Source organism: Staurois parvus, unplaced genomic scaffold (genome assembly GCF_062004578.1).
Source record: "Staurois parvus isolate SC_StPar_1 unplaced genomic scaffold, SC_StPar_1.0 ptg000395l, whole genome shotgun sequence".
NCBI classification, from domain to species: domain Eukaryota; kingdom Metazoa; phylum Chordata; class Amphibia; order Anura; family Ranidae; genus Staurois; species Staurois parvus.
This window is the reverse complement of record NW_028318191.1, coordinates 2,208,159-2,227,138: the sequence shown is the minus strand read 5'-3', so window position 1 is coordinate 2,227,138 and position 18,980 is coordinate 2,208,159. Positions and strand designations below refer to the sequence as shown.

General features: G+C 40.1%; 1 protein-coding gene across 3 annotated transcripts in view; it reads left to right on the top strand.

Moving 5' to 3' along the window:
• Window positions 1-18,980, top strand: part of SLC45A3 (solute carrier family 45 member 3) — an 89,063-nt gene that overhangs the window by 54,196 nt on the left and 15,887 nt on the right. For 2 of the 3 annotated variants that reach the window (XM_089686364.1, XM_089686365.1), the window contains one exon: window positions 12,198-12,586. In XM_089686364.1, coding sequence (XP_089542490.1) covers window positions 12,418-12,586 — 169 coding nt within the window. In that variant the 5' untranslated portion in view covers window positions 12,198-12,417. Of the gene's footprint in view, window positions 1-10,946; window positions 11,049-12,197; window positions 12,587-18,980 lie in introns of those variants that run through there. The other variant, XM_089686367.1, reaches the window with a different exon arrangement.

Here is an 18,980-nt window from a genome sequence, read left to right as displayed (position 1 = left end):
ATAAACATCCTCCAAAATTCCCTGCCTGTGCGCGCTCCCTGGGAGTGCACGGCACCGTGATCCGGTGCCCGCTGTGTCCGGAGGACTGACCGCTGTACGGGACCACTTCCTGACATCATTGCTTACTACTTGTGAAATCTCTGACTGATCCCAGAGGTCACATGGTACAAGGCTATTCATAACAACCTTGTACCACGTTACAAACTGTGACCAATCACAGCTCACACAGTATTTCTCAATGGCTGCAAGAATGCAGCCAGAGAGGAGAAATGATTGCTTTTACAGTCTTTATGGGTGTAAAAGCAATCACCCCCCACAAGTAGTACAGTGTCACTATGTACTGCTAAGGTGACAGTAAAAAACAAAAAAACATAAATAATAATAATATAAAAAAATAAAATAAAAATGAACATTTTTTATTAAAAAAATTATAATTTTCGTTTATAAACTAATTTAAGTTATTTTTTTTTTTACTAAAAAGATAGCTGAATACATTTTGTCCGAGATTTATGAAGAAAGATTATTTATTTGCAAACTTTTATAAGAGAAACACTTTTTTTTCAAAATGTTTGGACTTTTTCATTTATATAGCAAAAAAATAAAAAGCCCAGTGGTGAATAAATACCACCAAAATAAAATTTTATCTGTCTCAAAAAAAATGCAAAAAAATTAATATGGGTATAGTGTTGCATGGCTGTGCAATTGTCATTCAAAGTGTGATAGCACTGAAAGCTGAAAATTGGCCTGGACAGGAAGGGGGTGAAAGTGTCCAGACTTGAAGTGGTTAATAGTAGACAAATTGTTCTTTGACCCAATAATTCTGATTACTGTGGCACCTTGTATGGACAAAAATACAGCAGATAAATGTTAACTGCTGGGTTGCTGCTCAATGATATTACCTGAATAGACAATTGAAAAGCATTAGTAAACATCTGGCACCAATTACTTTTATGGCTGTTATCTGGAAGACCACCACTAGGAGGCAGTTGTTCACTTTGCAGCAAGCAGGTTAGAAATACTGTGAAAAAGCAGATGTGAATGGAAATAAAATATAAAAGAAAATATTAGACTTTACAAATAATCATGGCTCAGGATCAATGTAAATAGAACCAATCTGAAATTTGGTTTGTGAATCTGTATTATGAATATATACCAAGTGCATCTCAATTATAAAGCAGAGATCCAGTTAAAATGTTTTCTCCTGGTTTTGATTAGAATGTAAGTTTAAACCTTTGTCAAGTTTTTATTTTCTGCCTGTGGAAAGATCCATTCTCATTTTTTGCCATAGTGATGACTGCCATAATTTTACAGAGATCACCAGAACAGGGGTAGAGGGGAAATCTCCCAGTGGGCAATAAAAGATTTCCCCTTGCAGTGACAACTATCAAAGCAGTGATTTCACCACCTTTTGCCGAGAATTGCACTCAATTGCTGTTGTTTCTGTGGCACAGGCAGCAGAGGAAATCACCCTGATGTGGATGCAGACAAGTAAATAATGGGCTATAAATGTTTCACACTCAAACTCTGCTTTTATAAAAGCTCATTGAGGCACTAACCATTTAAAAAAAGAACAAATGAAGACCTGCTAAAACTTTGCACCCTACATTTTGAATGTAACTAAGTTAGAGTACCAGAGATCATTGTAGTGGCAAATATAGAATGTTTTGTACTCACTGTAAACCCTCTGGTTGAGTTGGTTCCTGCAATGCCATTACCCTGCACCAACATTTTTGCCAACATTTTTAAACATTTTCCAGCGTCACCTTTTTTTGCTGTGTGTCCAACAAGCCATAGATAGAGAATGTATTATATTTAGGGAAAGGAACATGGTTTTACCAGGAAAAGAAAACATTGCTCATTAGTAAAATTATTTATGTATTTGTTTAGCTAGCTAAAACTTAGTCTCTACAGTCTATTTAAAGTGCAACAACCTCAACAGCTTTTGCAAAGAGTACATAAACACCAATTACACTGCAAATGCATTTGACATAAAAACAATTTAGAAAGTATAATTTGTCACTGACCTTTCTGCTGTGGCTGTTGATGGGTTGAAGGTTTTTAAAGTGTCAGTAAAGCCAATACATGGGTTAACACCTTGAATATAATCCAAAGGGGTAGACATCAAGTTAAAAAGAAGGACCACAAAAACTCCTGTGTATTAAAGCAATTTAGGATTCTGTCACCCAGATGGCTCCTCAGACATGCCCCCCGCCCCTCAGTATCCACAATCCACACTACCCACAATGGAATTTGATATTCCTCTAACCGTGCGGATGTCCTCACCCAATCCTACAATAATTTTATATGAATGAAATTCTGTTTAAGGGACATTAGAGTGTAAGCTTCCCTGGGTGGGGGCCAATATGAATGGTTTAATTTGCTGTAGAGCATGTCAAACCAATTTAAACACAAGAATAAAATCCTTTTTGAGGCTCTTAATTTTTCCTTTGACATACTGACTTCTGCCAGTTATTGTAGATCTACAAGTCACAGGGTGTCACATTAGGCTCTGCTTTCTGGGACCTGCACTTTGTAACAGCTAGTGTGTTACAGTTAACCTAGCCCCAGCTCTGTAGATTGGTTTAAAAATCTAAATGCCACTTACTTACCCTCTGATCATCTTCCTGTCCATGTCTTTTATATGTAGCTGCCCATTTATTGGAGGCTTCATGTACACAGTGGCCCAGGTCATCCCCCTGTTCCATATCACGACCTACCTTCAATAATTTAGGGCCTCGCTTACCTGTGATAGCTCCTGTAGTTCAGCTGTGTCTGTGTCAAAGGTTGGACATAGGAAGTTGATCACAGCATTATAAAGTTACCCACATATGGTTAGATTTTTCTTGTTCAGTCTGTAAAAGGTATTTCCTACAAGGCACTTTAGAATTTTTGGTGAAAAAAGGACATCAAAAGGGCCTTGGGCAAAGCACAGTTTGTTCTCATGCAAGACCAAATATGAAGACTAGCAAGACAAGGCTATCTGGGAAAGAGGCAACAAAGCAATGACAGCAAGGCTGGATGCAGAATAAGGGGCCAGGGAGCTTCTAAGACCAGATAAACAAGGCCCATTTACCAAAACCAACAAGGCCACCAACGGGGAGATGCATTGTGTGTTGTGCATAGGGGTTTGCATTGAAAAATGAGAGCATGAGACTCAAAATGTGTATGTAACAACAATTTAAAAACCAACCTACATATGCACAGGAGCTGAACTTAAGACTGAAGCTTCTTGAATAGGAGAAGCTTCACCTTGGCGAAAACCAATTTCTTGAAAAGCCAGTTCATGAGTTTGGAACTGGATTCCAGGACCAAAACAGACTAGAGATACTTCAAAGTCTCAGTAAAGCCAAAACATGGGTTAACACCTTAAATATTATCCAGGGGGTAGACATCAAGTTAAAAAGAAGGACCACAATCTGATAATGGTTTTCTCCATTGTAAAATGGAGGATGCGCTAGTGATCGGGGCAAATGAGTACAATCAAACAACCATCGCTGAAATTGATTGAGGCAAAAAGGTTCCCCTTATGGGGAGAGAGACAACCACCGATCAAACACACTCCATGCTTAGTTTGCGCACGCTCAGGAAGAAGTTGAGTCCTTGAGGTCCAGGAAGGGCCAAACCATAGGTAGATTGCATTGAAAAAGTACATCTTCTTGCCATCTTCTCTTCCTTTGTCCCTCCCTCCTCCCCTTCTGTCTCTCCAGGCACCTAGTGGCTTCACACATCTCCCAATTCAGTCTCACATGTCCCATTTTGCTCTCCAGCCAGCTGCACGCAACTCCTCATTTAGTCTTACATGTCTCTCTCTGTCTTCCATGTTGGCTGCACACTCGTGTGGACAGCACACCCCCAGCTCTGATGTCACCCCCTCTGTTTTCTCTGGCAGTCACATGTAAAAAGTAAATGAGCAGCAGTGTGAGGAACTAAAAGTCCTATTGCTGCTCATTCACTTTTTTGTCACAAGCAGGTAGTAAGCAAGGAGCACAGGACCCTTCGTGGACAGACTCCCCTCCCCCTGCTATGGTGAATGCCAGCACCCATCTCAAATTGAGTTTGCTGCCACAGACGAGCACTGTCACTTACCTAATTATCTATTCATCTTTATGGTAGCAGTATGGTCGAGAGTGTTTGGGGAAGAGGGAGCAAGCTGGCAACCACGCTGGCTCAGCAACAACAAGAATGACACATACATTAGGTTCCCTAGGGGTTCAAAAAGATTTTTAGGTTGTGGTGATACTTCTTTAATTTGCACTGAACAGTTAATTGGACAGATCTGCTGTGATCCCTGTCTCTGTGTTTTATGGTTTAGTAGTACAATATCTGGCCTGTAGGATGTACATTTTAGCTGCACACATGTTCTGAATCACCTGTTATAATAAGGCTTTAAGATGGACTTTATACTCTCCTCCGGTGTGAAAAAAAATCTGTTCACGTGTACAGTATATGTGGATCCAAATGCAGAGATAATGCAAACACTATCTTTGCAAACATAACAATTTTTCTGGTAAACTTAATATACTACAGATAAATATTGTATAACAAACTTTACTACTGTTTAATGTAAGAAGTAACAAATCTTTTTGTAGGCTTGTGACTATCGATCTTTTGGGTGCCACTAAAATTTACTTTAAGTGCCCATCGTGGCACCTATGTCATAGGTTGCTGACCCCTGACCTAATGTAAAAGTACTGTATAGGAACGTGTTTTGTTTACACTGTGCTTCAATATATTTTGTTGACTGTGATAAAAAGGTTTTGTTGACCACCTCCCGCCCAGCTTAAAGTCAAATGATGGTTGGGTGGGAGTGCTGCCACGGGCTGCGCTGCGGCGTAGTCTATCACCGCTGTGTCCACCGGACACAGCAGATGACAGATCAGTGTACCATGTCACTGCAGGTACCATGTGAGCACTGTGACCAGTAACAGCAGATCACATGGTAATTGTACACGATTAATGGATTCCATGCACACCATTCATTCATTATTTGTGTACTATTGTGTTAATCTCTGTGATTGGTCACAATGATCATGTGGTACAGACAAGGCCAATGACAGCACATCTGTACCATGTGATTAGCTGTGGCCACAGCTAACTACAATAGTACACACTGAATGAATGAATTTCATTCACAAAAACGGTTGCTTATAACAGTGATTTTCACTGGTATAAGCAATCATACTGTAAAAAAAGAAAAAAAAATCCTGATCACTTCCCCAGAGTAGTACAATGTTGCCATGGTAGCACTGTATTGCTTTGGTCACAGTATGTAATTAAAAAAATCATAACAAAAAAAAGAAGAAAAATGTAATAAAAAAAAAAAAAAAGTTAAACTCCAGTTATATAATGACACTGTACTGCACTGGCTGCAGTATGTAACGAACATTGTGAAAAAAAACAAATTTTTTAAATTTCTTCTTTTTTAAAAAAAATTGTGACAAAATTACAACTTCAAAAAAACTCTTACTAAATCCATATAACTTTCTTACAGACTAAATAATATAGTACACTGATTTGGGTTACTTTTACTGAAGAAATACAGCAGAATACATTTTGACCTAAATTTATGAAGAGAGATTATCAATTTACAAAATGAAGAAAATACGTTTTTTTTCCTTTCCAAACTTTTCGGACTTCTTTTCCTTTTATTTAGCAAAAAAAACAAAAAACAAACAGTGGTGATTAAATATCATTGAAAGAAAGCACTATTCGTGTGAAAAAAATAATAAAACTTTAATTTGGGTACAGCACAATTGTCATTGAAAGTGTTACAGCGCTGAAAGCTGAAAATTAGCCTGGGCAGGAAGGGGGTTAACATGCCTGGTATTGAAGTCAATGTTTATGTTAGAAGTCAATGTAGAAGTTATTTTTGTGCTTAAGTCTATACATTTCTAGTTCTTTCAAGCCTGGACACAATTTAAAGATGATGATGATGATTATGGAAAACTAGGACTGGGATTATAGACTAGATAAACCAGACGTTGCAGTGTATGGAAGTCACACCAGTAATTTTTACTCATCATACATTATCCATTCTTATAATTTTCAGTTTATAAATATTTATGATATATTAGGTGCTCTGATAATTGATGTTATGTTTGTGACTACTAATAAGTAAGATGCATATTTCTGAATGCACAAATTGCTAGTATGATATCAAGGTCAAATGCTTGAGTCTGTATGCTAATTAAATGTGAGCTATAACATTATCTGCAACATCTGTTTCTCCGGATTCCACATAGAACAAAAATCTCCAGTAAATGCGTATAACATTGCATTGGATGTAGTTAAAATGTATTATTTTATAACTTGAGCATTAGTTGTGCTTCAGAACTCATGATCATGGCTGCTAAAAAGACAGCATTTTTTTAATCAGTACTGTATTTTTTTTATGAATCTGAACTCATTTGTAATGTTTTCTATGGGCCCATGCACACTGTACAAAAATATTAGCACACTTGTACTTTCAAAATAGAGAAATCTGTGTCCAAGGTCAGTAATTTTGCGTGTGTACACATATAAATGCATACACTTAATAAAATGGAAGCAAACATACTGTACTGTGTCTATAAGCCCATAATCACAAGCACTTTATGGACTATTCCATATGTTTATTACTCAGGATCTTTCTGCAAGCCTCTGCCAGTAAAATCTTGCATAGATGATGAGTAATTCAACTATGGCCATGTGCATACACTCTAAAGGTCAAATGTTTCACCAACAGTTACGCATACTTTTATATTAAATTAATTTGAACCTTATGTATTCGAAGACCTATTGCAAATAAGATTCTAAAGGAAATTGGTGTTTGTTGCCCCTGTCAACCAATCGGACTCTTATTTTTATTCTCCCATATTATATTGGAATCATAAAAGGTAGAAAGTGTTTAGTAGCTATAGTAAGTAAGTATAGCTCCTTCTTTGGACTCTTTTATAAGCAAAGATAGTTGAATTGATTTACTAAAAAATACAGGCCCTTTGCTTTGCAAAGTGAATGATAATAAATATGGTGAATCTGTTTTTACTTTGAATACCCAGTCATGTGCAAGCGTTTTTTAGCACAAGATTGGTCAATTTAAGTGAACAGAGTTTCCTCTTTTTTACTAATGGTCCTTTTTGAGGGCTTCTTCCATTCAGATCAGCAGGGGATCTATCCCCTAATCCCCTGCTGGTTGGAGCAGCGCGGGCAGATGACAGGTCTGTGTCTGCTCAGTTTATGCAGAATGGACATGGACAGAGCCAGGTGCAAATGGACTCCGCTGTCCATACACATTTGTCTGCCTGCAGTCCACCCATTTATTTTAGTGGGCCTGATCAGATCAGGAGGTAGGCGGTGTAAAACGGACACAAGTTTGCTTTCCATAGAAATGCATGGTCCACCTGAAAAACTGAAAGGGCCCTAATCCTAGTTACTAAGCTTGGTGAGCATTCACTTTGCTAAAGTAAACATTCACTGTGCTAATAAAATGGTGTTCTATTTGTGCATTAACCATAGTGCGTCTCTCAGGATAAATACCCCAAGAATATATGGCCAAGGAATGTCTGGCCAGGTCACGGGGTGCTTATAGACATACAGTTACATAGTTAGTTTGGCTGAAAAAAGACTTAAAGTCCATCCAGTTCAACCATTAAGTTGTTAGTTGTTGCCTATGATGTTAAAGTTGTGCTTGTGGATACCTTTAGGCAATTCTCCCTTCAAACACATTGATAAATGAGACTCACTGAGATAGGCTGGCCATAGCTGGAATGAAATTTAGCTGGTTCAAAAGCGACCAGGTGAAGTTCGATCCATCTATGGTCATTCCCGTTCCAGAGAAGTTGATCAACTTTTCTTGAATTAGCTTGTTGGAAATATTTCCTTTGATCAGTGCTGCAACCAGTGGAGTCTCTGCTGTCAGAATAAAATAACACAGCAGCGGTGGCATTGCATGGGGCTCCAGCTGGTTGTCAAGAAGCTGGCTGGCAATCCGGCCGCCACGTCCTTAATAACAGATGAGTCATCAGCTGTCAGCAGGATTCTCCGCTGACATCTGAATGTAAACAAAACAATTGCTGGTAACGAAAACTTCAGAAAAAAAAAACAGCATGGAAGCCTCCCCCCAATCCATACCAGGCCGCATGCCGCCAACATGGGTGGGACAAGGGCCTCTTCCCTGCAATTCTGGCTGGTGATGATGGGGGTCTGCGAGCAGGGGACTTATTTTAATCTGGAGGATCCTTTTAACAAGGTTGCCCCCAGATCCTGGCCCCTTTTTGAATGAGTGTGGGGTACATTGTACCCCTACTCATTCACCAAAACAAAAATCAATAAAAACACAATGACAGTTTTTGACAAGTCCTTTATTAAAAAAACAAACAAACAAAAACAATGTCCACCAAAGTAAAACCAACGTCAATCACGATGAAAGCCACTGACCCGGAAAGAAAAAAGGTCCGCACCCAATGCTGGCTCCTGCCATCTGACAGCTCCGCCACTTTCTCCACCCTTGTGATTTCATCGATTGGGCATGCTAGTGCTCCTAAAACACTTATTTGAAAACACTCCTACTTGACTTGGGCGCTGACAACCCACGCTACATCACTGCAGAGCAGGGAAGATTCCTCCATCCACCTCACTTCTGTTTATGGGGGAACCCGTTCAACTGATCCATGTATGGCCAGCCTTACTGTGTCCAAAACATGCAAACCAATCATATTATAGACAGGCTTTTTTGTTTTGTTTTACACTGGATAAAACTAAGAATTTTTTTCTGCCAAAGGGCACATTTTATATGTCATAGGTAAAGTATGTACATATCCTTCTACAATTAATAAAAAGAGACTCTGAATAGTTGTAAGCTTTGTCCTAGATGTTTCTCACTGTGGACTGTCTCTACTCCAAGATGCTCCTTGTTCCAGTCTCAAAGAATAAAGTCATACACAATTGGCAGCCCCGTGATTTAATAAATAATAAGCGAGGAAGTAACTATGTAATTTTAGAAATAGATCCCCACCCACTGCAAACATTAATATGAGATTTATTAACTGTGGCAAGTACAGTGCATCCAGAAAGTATTCACAGCGCTTAATGTTTGCAATATTTTGTTATGTTACTGCCTTATTCCAAAATGGATTAAATTCATTTTTTTCCTCAATATTCTACAAACAGTACCCCATAATGACATGAAAGAAGTTCGTTTTGAAATCTTTGCAATTTATTAAAAATAAAAAATGAAAAAAGCCACATGTACATAAGTATTCACAGCCTTTGCTCAATACTCTGTTGAAGCACCTTTAGCACCAATTACAGACTCAAGTCGTTTGAGTATAATGCTACAAGCTTGGCACACCTATTTTTGGGCAAGTTCTCCCACTCTTCTTTGAAGTACCTCTCAAGCGCCATCAGGTTGGATGGGGAGTGTTGGTGCACAGCCATTTTCAGATCTCTCCAGACCAGAGATGTTCAATCGGGTTCAAGTCTGGGCTCTGGCTGAGCCACTACAGGACATTCACAAAGTTGGCCCATAGCCACTCCTTTGTTATGTGGGCTGTGTGCTTAGGGTCGTTGTCCTGTTGAAAGATGAATCGTCGCCCCAGTCTAAGGTGCAAAGCACTCTGGAACAGGTTTTCATCAAGTATGTCCCTGTACATTGCTGCATTCATCTTTCCTTCGATCCTGACTAGTCTCCCAGTTCCTGCCACTGAAAAATATCCCCACAGCATGATACTGCCACTACCATGCTTCACTGTAGGAATGGTATTGGCCAGGTGGTGAGCGGTGCCTGGTTTCCTCCAGACATGACGCTTGGCATTCAGGCCAAAGAGTTCAGTCTTTGTTTCATCAGACCAGAGAGTTTTGTTTCTCATGTTCTGAGAGTCCCTCAGGTGCCTTTTAGCAAACTCCAGGCAAGCTGCCATTTGCCTTTTACTGAGGAGTGGCTTCCGTCTGGCCACTCTACTGTACAGGCCTGATTGTTGGAGTGCTGCAGAGATGGTTGTTCTTCTGGAAGGTTCTCCTCTCTCCACAGAGAAACGCCGGAGCTCTTTCAGAATGACCATTGGGTGCTTAGTTCCCTAACTGGCTAAGGCCCTTCTCCCTCGATCATTAATTTTGGCCGGGCGGCCCACTCTAGGAAGATTCCTGGTGGTTCCAAATATCTTTCCTTTACAGATGATGGAGGTCACTGTGCTCATTGGGACCTTCAATGCTGCAGAAATGTTTTACCCTTCCCCAGATCTGTGCCTTGATACAAACCTGTCTCGGAGGTCTATGGACAATTCCGTGGACTTCATGGCCTGGTTTGTGCTCTGACATGCACTGTTAACTGTGGGACCTTATATAGACAGGTTTATGAAACATCTCAAGGAAGATCAGTGGGAACAGGATGCACCTGAGCTCAACTTAGCAAAGCCATGTAGCAGAATATATTTTGGCCTAAATTTATGGCAAAATTTTATTTTTTACATTTTTTTGCTGGACATGTTTAATAGCAAAAAGTCACAAATATTGTTTTTTTTCTCAAAATTGTCGGCCTTTTTTTTTTTTTTTTTAACAACGTTAAAAAAAAGAAACACACAGGTGATAAAATACCATCAAAAGAAAGCTCAACTCGTTAAAAAAGGACGTAAATTTCATTTGGGTGCAGCATTGCGTGACCACGCAATTGGCAGTTAAAGTAACGCAGCGCCGTAACGCAATGGCCTGTCAGGAAGGGGGGTAAATCCTCCGGAGGGCAAGTGGTTAACAGAAATGCTTAAAATATATCACTCTGTGTGTAATGAATCTATATAATATATGTTTCACTTTTTGAATTGAATTACCGAAATAAATTATTTTTTGGTGATATTCTAATTTTTTAGATGCACCTGTATATTTTCTTGTGTGCTGTAGCATTCAAGTACTAAATGTACATGACCTTCTTCTCCAGGGCAAAAAGACTCTACATAGTGGAAGGCACAAGGAAGGAGTGCAATCTAATAGTGATGAACGAATCTGTAACAAAATTGTCCAGAGATTTTCCAGGCAAATGATGTGACTTTCATTGAAGTCAGTGATGGCTGAACTTGAAGGTCAGTTGTGGCCATTTGGAGAGCTACTAGGCAAGCTATTTTCAGACAAATGGTATGGAAAGCCATCAATAGCCAGCCGAAACCTTTGAAAAAAAAGAAAAAAAAAAGAAAAATATTATAATAGAGACAAGGAGAGTTTTCATACACCTTTGAGGAGGGTGACATAGAAATACAGAAATTCTTAACACAGGTTTTGAGGATGCCATAAAACTGTTAAAAAAACATCTAAAAAAGCTGTTTTGTTACAGTGTAGTCTTCAGGGACTGGTCAGCTGTCCTGCTGTCAGGTGAAAATGGGTCTCAGGAGTGCAGAACTAACTGCACTCCTGTGATCCAAAGGAGGAGTACAGCCAAAGCTCTTTTGGCTGTACTTCTCCTGTGGATCACAGGAGTGCAATTAGATCTCCTTTAATTGAACAAGCTGAAGCATGAACCTGATTTTCTAGCATGCAAAGCTGCACCAGATCTTGCACTCTCTAGTTTAGGTAAATCAACGCCTTTCCATTCAATGAGAAAGTGCAAAGTGTTCTTTGAATGGTGCCCGTGCCAAGCGTTTGCCATGCTACATAGTGAACACTTGGAAGTCCAATCTGATCCAGTGTGACCATGACTATGACTAAAAAACCCATCCCCAAACTCCAATCTGTTATTGGTCAGACAACGATCAACTCATATCACTTTGAATATAGTATTGATATTTGCATTATTTAAATAGCTGGCATATCCTGATAGAGGAAATGCAGGCGAGAGAAACGGATTCATGGGGCATATTTACCACTTTGTGATACTTTTGAATGCATTATTCCACTTCCGACAAATTACGAAAGCTGCTTTCCCACTTAGTCACCTTTTTCATGATCCTGTCTGGGGCCCCTGTGTCCTTGCCTAAACTCAAAAAAGCCTATGAAAAAGGTACCAGGGGCATCTCATGACCCCGGGCCCTCGGGCAGTGCCCGAGTTTCCAAATGGTCAGTCCACCCCTGGTACGAAGACTTATTCATGCGTTGTAGAGTTGTCGTCTTATGCCTTGTTCTGTTTTTCATTTAAAAACTGTTAGTAAGTATATGTTCAACATATATAGCTGGCATATGCTTTTATGCAAAACATACAGAAAGTTTATGGTAATAAGGTTTCTCATTCTGTTTTTCAGGTGATAATAATCTATTGCATATAAGCTTGTGAAGGTTTGAAAAAAAAGTCTCACCTCAGTATGGGAAACTGCATAAGAACAGCCATCTTTTAATGTGTGGAGTCCTGTATTAACAATGGCTTTATATCAGCAAGAACTGAGCTGCAGAAGAATTACGAGATGTGTATTTGGGGCCCTAAGCAGAATTATCGTGTAACAACTCCCTACAGCAGAGGACATAATGCAGAAGGCTAGTTTCAGGGACTACCTGCAAACTCCCCAAGCACAACTTATTCTGGTGAACTCTCTAACATGTGGTCTGGAGGTTTGTTTGGCAGCTGGGATCTCCTTTGTGCCACCTTTGCTTCTTGAGGCTGGAGTGGAGGAAAAATTCATGACCATGGTACTAGGTATGTAAACCAGATAAACTATGTACAATCTGCAATTTTAGAAGTAAATCACACCCACCTTGCACATGGGTTATCAAAAGTGGATGAAGAACAATTTTTGAATTCTTCCTGTTAACCGTTAGTTTTCACTGCTCATTAACTAGAACATGAAACAGTGAAATTACAAAGTAATGTACGTGTAAATGAAAGATTATGTGTTCAAATTATGCAATCCACATTCACTTGATACTGTAACATTAAAGTAGAAATCCAGGCAAAATACTAAAGTTCACTAAATAAAGATTTGGCTTTCCTTATCATACTTATAAATCTCAAACTTGTAATTTCCACCTAAATTCCAAGTTTGTACAGCAGCACTTTACCAATTCCTTTCTGCCCATTTACCTATGCAGTGATGTGATGACATCACTGCATAGGTAATATGCATGGTGCATAGGTCACCATGTCCATCTCCGCAAAGATGTTGTCGACCAGCATACACTTTGTGGCGGAACCGTTCCGCCTGGGCTTTCTCTTGCGGAGCGATGCTGAGTAGTCTCAGCCAATGGTCCCCTTTTCCGTCTAGTCTTCCAGCGCTCTGCCAAGGTGGGTATTAAAGCTCGAAGACAATCCTTTCCCGATATCCCAAACCACGAGCCGGAACTTCGTGTAGGGTGAATGAATGAATTACTTTATTGAACACAACTCAACTTATACAGTACATGCTGGCAGTAATCCCTGCCCCCTCCACCCCCAGCAGACAGTCTAGTACCTGATTCCCCACCCACACCCAAAACTCTATAGTACAATACAGCAGTAATCAGCACAGTATGAAATCTGGATAAGTGAAAGGCTACAAGTCCCCATTACCCAAGCACACTGCAGAATGCCTGTCTATATAACAGCTGCTAAACATATACAGTTTTAAAAATAGGTAGAACGGGAAGGCCACTTAACAAGGGGATAAAACCGGAATGGAAAGGGTAAAAATGTTATCACGAAGGGATAGTTCTTTACACACTTTACTTGCTGCTTTGCTGCTCCTCCCCGCCTCTTGGCATAAATAGATCCTGCCAACTGCCTGACATAAAGAAGAGAGAGAAAGGAATCTGTGGTCACGTGACAATAATTAATGGATTAAGAAAGTTTTTTGCAAGGATTTTCCAAATAAATCAGTTGTACTTTGCAAGGGAATTCTTCCCAGAGCTCAGTGATTGTGGTGAAATTTTACTTTGCAAAAAATACTAAATCATGTGAAAGGAAAATAAATACAAGCAGCTTTTTTGCTTGCAGATAATGGATAATGGAAGTCAGCAAAGCCCTTGCCTCATTTACTAAGCTCTGGGGAAATTGCCCATGCAAGGTGCAACTTAACTTGCAAATGATCAGTCTACTTGTCTTTAATAGATCAACCCCTAGGTTGATCTACTGAAGGCCGTCTAGGGACAGCTCCATTTACAGGAGGAACAAACAGAGAGCATTCCCTCTTGGCGTTTGTTTATATGAGGATTTACTATTGTCCCATCTTAAAGTGTTACTAAACCCACAACAGTAAAATCAGTCTGTATATGCAGTAAAGCACGCTTGTTATACTCACTGTGGAACCTAAGAAGTTAATCCTCTGCATTGTTTAAAAATGCTGTTTGATCCTGACTTTTCTGGTCCTCCCCTTCTTCCAGTGTCCCTCTTATCTCCTGATAAGACATATGGTGTGGAGACACCCTGCACATGCTCAGTTTGGTGTGTATTGCTAGAGAGGTGGGGTTTTTTTTGGGAGAGTGCATGTGATCAGCACAGGGCCAAACAGCACTGTCCAGACAGAGGTCAGGGGTTTTGCATCCTTCTAGAGCAGAAAGAAAACTCCTCCTACACACTTTAACCAGTGCTCTGCTGGATACTGATAGAAGTCAGAAGACTGCTCTAACTGCTGATTAGAAAAGGTATTTAGCAGTTTATATTTACTAAAATAATTATGCTTCCATTTTCTGTGTACTGTGGGAGACCAGATATAGTGAATGCAGGGTCCTGGGTTTAGTAACAATTTAAGGATGCACAGATGCCTCATCCCTGTCCTTTTAAGTGAGGCATGTCCATCCTAACATGCAAGCATGGTCACCCTTATCCTAGCCACTGAAAAGTGACTATTAACTGGGCAATGTGCATAGTTACATAGTCTGGCTGAAAAAAGACAAAAGTCCACCCAGTTCAAAAATAAAATAATTGCACTTCCATGTTGTGTGTACTGTGGGAAATCAGATATAGTGAATGCAGGGTCCTGGGTTTAGTAACACTATAATGCCTCATGCACACCAGGGGAGAAAATAAGCAGCATTAAAAATGCGTCTAAATCGTATTTTGCATGCCCGTTAATGTGCGTTTGCTCATTTGGTGTTCATGCATTCTATTGTACAGAATATTAACTTATTCTAGCAATTACCACACAAATGTGCCTAAATGCGTCTAGCATTAATGTGCGTTTATTTTTCCACCCAAAAGCTCCCCTACTGAACATGCAAATTATGTTTTTTTTCCTGCCTCTAAATGACTGTAAACACCTATGTGTGCATGAACATACAGGCTAACATGGAGGGGTGTTTGGAGGCAAAAAAAACAAGACTGTCAAGCATTAAATGTGACACCCAGTGTGCATGAGGCCTAATCAGTAAATGATCCGGATGCCTTCCCACAATCGTCGTATAGTTTTCTTATCTTAAAGTGATTGTGAGGACAAAGCTTTTATTTTTTAAAAATAACAAACATGTTATACCTGCTTGGTGCAATGGTTTTGTACAGAGGAGCCCCGATCCTCCTCTTCTCAGGTCCCCCACGGGCCCTCCTAGCATCTCCCCCCACGCTGACTGAGTTCCCTATAGCAAGTCTCTATTGTAGTGCTACTCCCATAGGAGCCACAGGAATACTGTCCAGGTCTTCTCCAAAAGCTTTGCCAGCCAGGCACATACTGTAGGCTCATTCACATGTTTCTTCAATAACCAGGGGTGTTGTTTTTGTTGTTTTTATTTTTGGAGAAATTGGATAGGGTTGAAGAAATTGGTGGGAATCCTCCAAAAACAAGAACTATGTACAGTTGAGGACTTAGGTATCCTTTCGGATAAGCTACAATAAAGTCTGTGCTTGAAACAAACAGTAGATTTCAGCTTTAAGACAGCAGTAGTAGTAGTAGTAGTCGTAGTAGCTAGAACAGAGTCCCTTTAGGTAGGAGATTAATTAGACAAAGCTCTTCAGAACACCAGCTTTAGCTAGACCAGTGTTTCTCAACTCCAGTCCTCATGGGCCCCCAACAGGTCATGTTTTCAGGATTTCCATTATTTTGCACAGGTGATTTGATCAGTTTCACTGCCTTAGTAATTATCACAGCTGTTTCATCTGAGGGAAATCCTGAAAACATGACCTGTTGGGGGTCCATGAGGACTGGAGTTGAGAAACACTGAGCTAGACCCACAGATGACTCCCTAACACCAGAGGGGGGTTAAGTAGTACACAGTCTCTATAAGATCCTTTAGGAGTGTCTGTATTCACAAGGCCCAAGAGCAGCTGGATGCCTTCCCCTGTGACACCAGACCAGATCTTCAGTAGAGTGCCTCTCAGTCAGCTTTTGTAAAACCTGCATATCAGCATTCAGGCCCTCAGGTCGCCAACCTTAGGCCGCACAGCAGTAGTTGCCTGGGAGGGCAGCATGCCCTCTCCTAGGCTGGAACAATCCTATACAGGAAAGATCCAGAGCTCAGTGTGCTCAAGGAATAATACAGTTACCAGTCTCTCTGGGATAGGCTGGAACTGTATCAATATTCATGCTGTCTTCTTCATAACTCCACACCTATCATCCAGAAACGTATAAAGTTTCCTGGATACGGAGGAAGCTAGGCTGACTGGTAGCATCTGAGCACAGAGAGCAGACCTAACTGAATAATCTCAGCTCTCCAAGTACAGTGAGCTAATTATGCTTTTACCTAACAAATAATTACAGCCACTTAATTTACCTATCAAAACACAACTAATTATATCTATTTAACCTTAGCATCTACATAGGAGGGTGCTACAAGGGCGTTCATGTGTGCTCGCTCACCGAGCCAACTCTGTGTGTCCATAAGACACGCAGAGCTCAGCTGGGCCCTGCCCCCTGTTACCTCCTCACTAGCCAATGGCTCCCGCTGCTGTGTCTAAGCCAATGAGGATGGAGAGAGCTGAGAAAGCCTCTGCTTTCATGCACATTTCTGGATCGAGATCAGGCTCAGGTAAGTATTAGTGGGATCTTGGTGGAGAGCTGCATACTGAAAGTTTTGTTACCTTCTTGCATAGAATGCATGAAGGTTAAAAACCTTCAGCCTTTAGAACCACTTTCATTTACGTTTTCTTTACAGTAATGCATTTTAAAACTGCAACCTGTGTATATAAATTTGTGTCCCAGAATGTGTGCATCATATTTCTCTAGACAATAAAGCAAGATTGACGGCTGACATGCTTTATAGTTCTACAAACATTACTTTATCAGAACTGAAGGATGCTGAAAGAATTTCTGTGTCAGCCATCTAAGATTGTTTTAACCACCCTCAATTGATCTTTGTTGATCCAGGTGGACATCATATGATTTCCCACTGCAACAAGCCACACTGCGACACGATCTGTCACTGGCTGTGTCCAGACACAGCTGATGACTGATCACTGTACCGGCCTGCTGCCAGTACCATGTAATTGCTATGACCAATCACAGCAGATCACATGACAATTGTAAACAATGAATAGCTTTGATTCATGCCGTTGATTGTGTACAACTGTGTTGCTAGCTGTGACTGGTCACAGTGATCACATGGTACAGACAGGTCCAATCACAGCCTATCTGTACCAGGTGATTAACTGTGGCCAATCGCAGCTAATCGCAACCATACACACTGAAGATACAGAAAAGACAACTACTGGCATTTAGTTTTTCATAAAATATCTAGGCAAATGGGTAACTGTAATCCATAACTACTGAAATAGATACCTCCATACCTTCTGCTAAAATGTATTGTGCCAGATGCTTTGCATTTTCTGAAAGAATGCAAAGTGTTCTCTGATTGGACAAGGCAGAGAGCATGGCATCACCTCCCTACCTCTCCACCTCATCCAATCAGAGAATGTTGAAGTATGGGTTGTCTACTACATTGATTTCCAGCTTCCAGGGTGATCAGCCAAGTATGCTATATACACTGGTTCAAACTGGACCAATGTAACTATGTAAAAATATACAACAGGGAAACATTTTAATAATGATCCTTAAGACAATCAGATATTCCCTGGATCAATTATGCATGTTGTTGCTACTTAGAAATAATAAAATCCAGCTACATTCTATGCACTTAGGAATGCATCAAGATTTTAGCTTTTTTTTTCAACTGAGCTGTGCTGGCTAGAACTAGTTCCTGAGGGAGTCTGATCCACATTTTCCTAGCTCTTACTGTAAAGAAGCCATGCCTTTTACAGGGGTTAAACCTCTTTTGCTTCAAAAGCAAGGAGTGCCCTTTGTCTTTTGTAATGACTTTAAAGTGAATAATCTTGCACCATGTTCACTATATGGACCACTTATGTATTTAACTACTTCACCTCTCACACCTGTTCACCCCCAGTGGACCAGAGCAATTTTTACATTTCTTCTATGTACCTGTTTATCCAGCAGTAACTTTGTCATTACTTAAGATAACAAGGTAATATATATATTGAGGAGATTTGCTAAAACTGGTGCACGTAGATACTGGTGCAGCGGTGCATAGTAACCAATCAGCTTCTAACTTCAGCTTATTCAATTAAGTTTGGACAACAGAAACTAGAAGCTGATTGGTTACTATGCACAGCTTCACCAGATTCTGTGTGCACCAGTTTTATTAAATCTGCCCCATTGTGTTTTAAGGACAAACATGGCTTTCTTTTCATGATATTGTCATGATATTGTCCTGCAACAATGTTTTTTTTTTTTAATCCTTAGACAATAAAACACAAAACTAAACAAAATGCAGATATTTTGCACTGTCCAGTTTTAGTAAATCAACCCCATAGTGTTACTGCTATTCTGACTCCAGCTGCTGTATTAGTGACTTATCCCTTGCTGAGACCTCTATGCCTGGCCTGAATAAGCAGGTACAATCAGATTATCAGATAGCTGAACTCACCAAAAATTTGTTTTCTCATCTATGAAATCTCTATTGTATGCAGCAGGTTAGCAGCAGACAACAGATGCGGCAGATGATTGAAAGGACGGTATTTGCAGGCCAAAACATGGTAATGCGTTCCTGTATGCGAGCAGATTACATTACATATTGTGGCCTAGAGACAAGTGGCCATATTCATCCCAATAAAGACAGAGTGAAAAGGGAGCGGAAGTACATCACAAGTGGGAGGGAACACAGAAAAGGATGGTGCC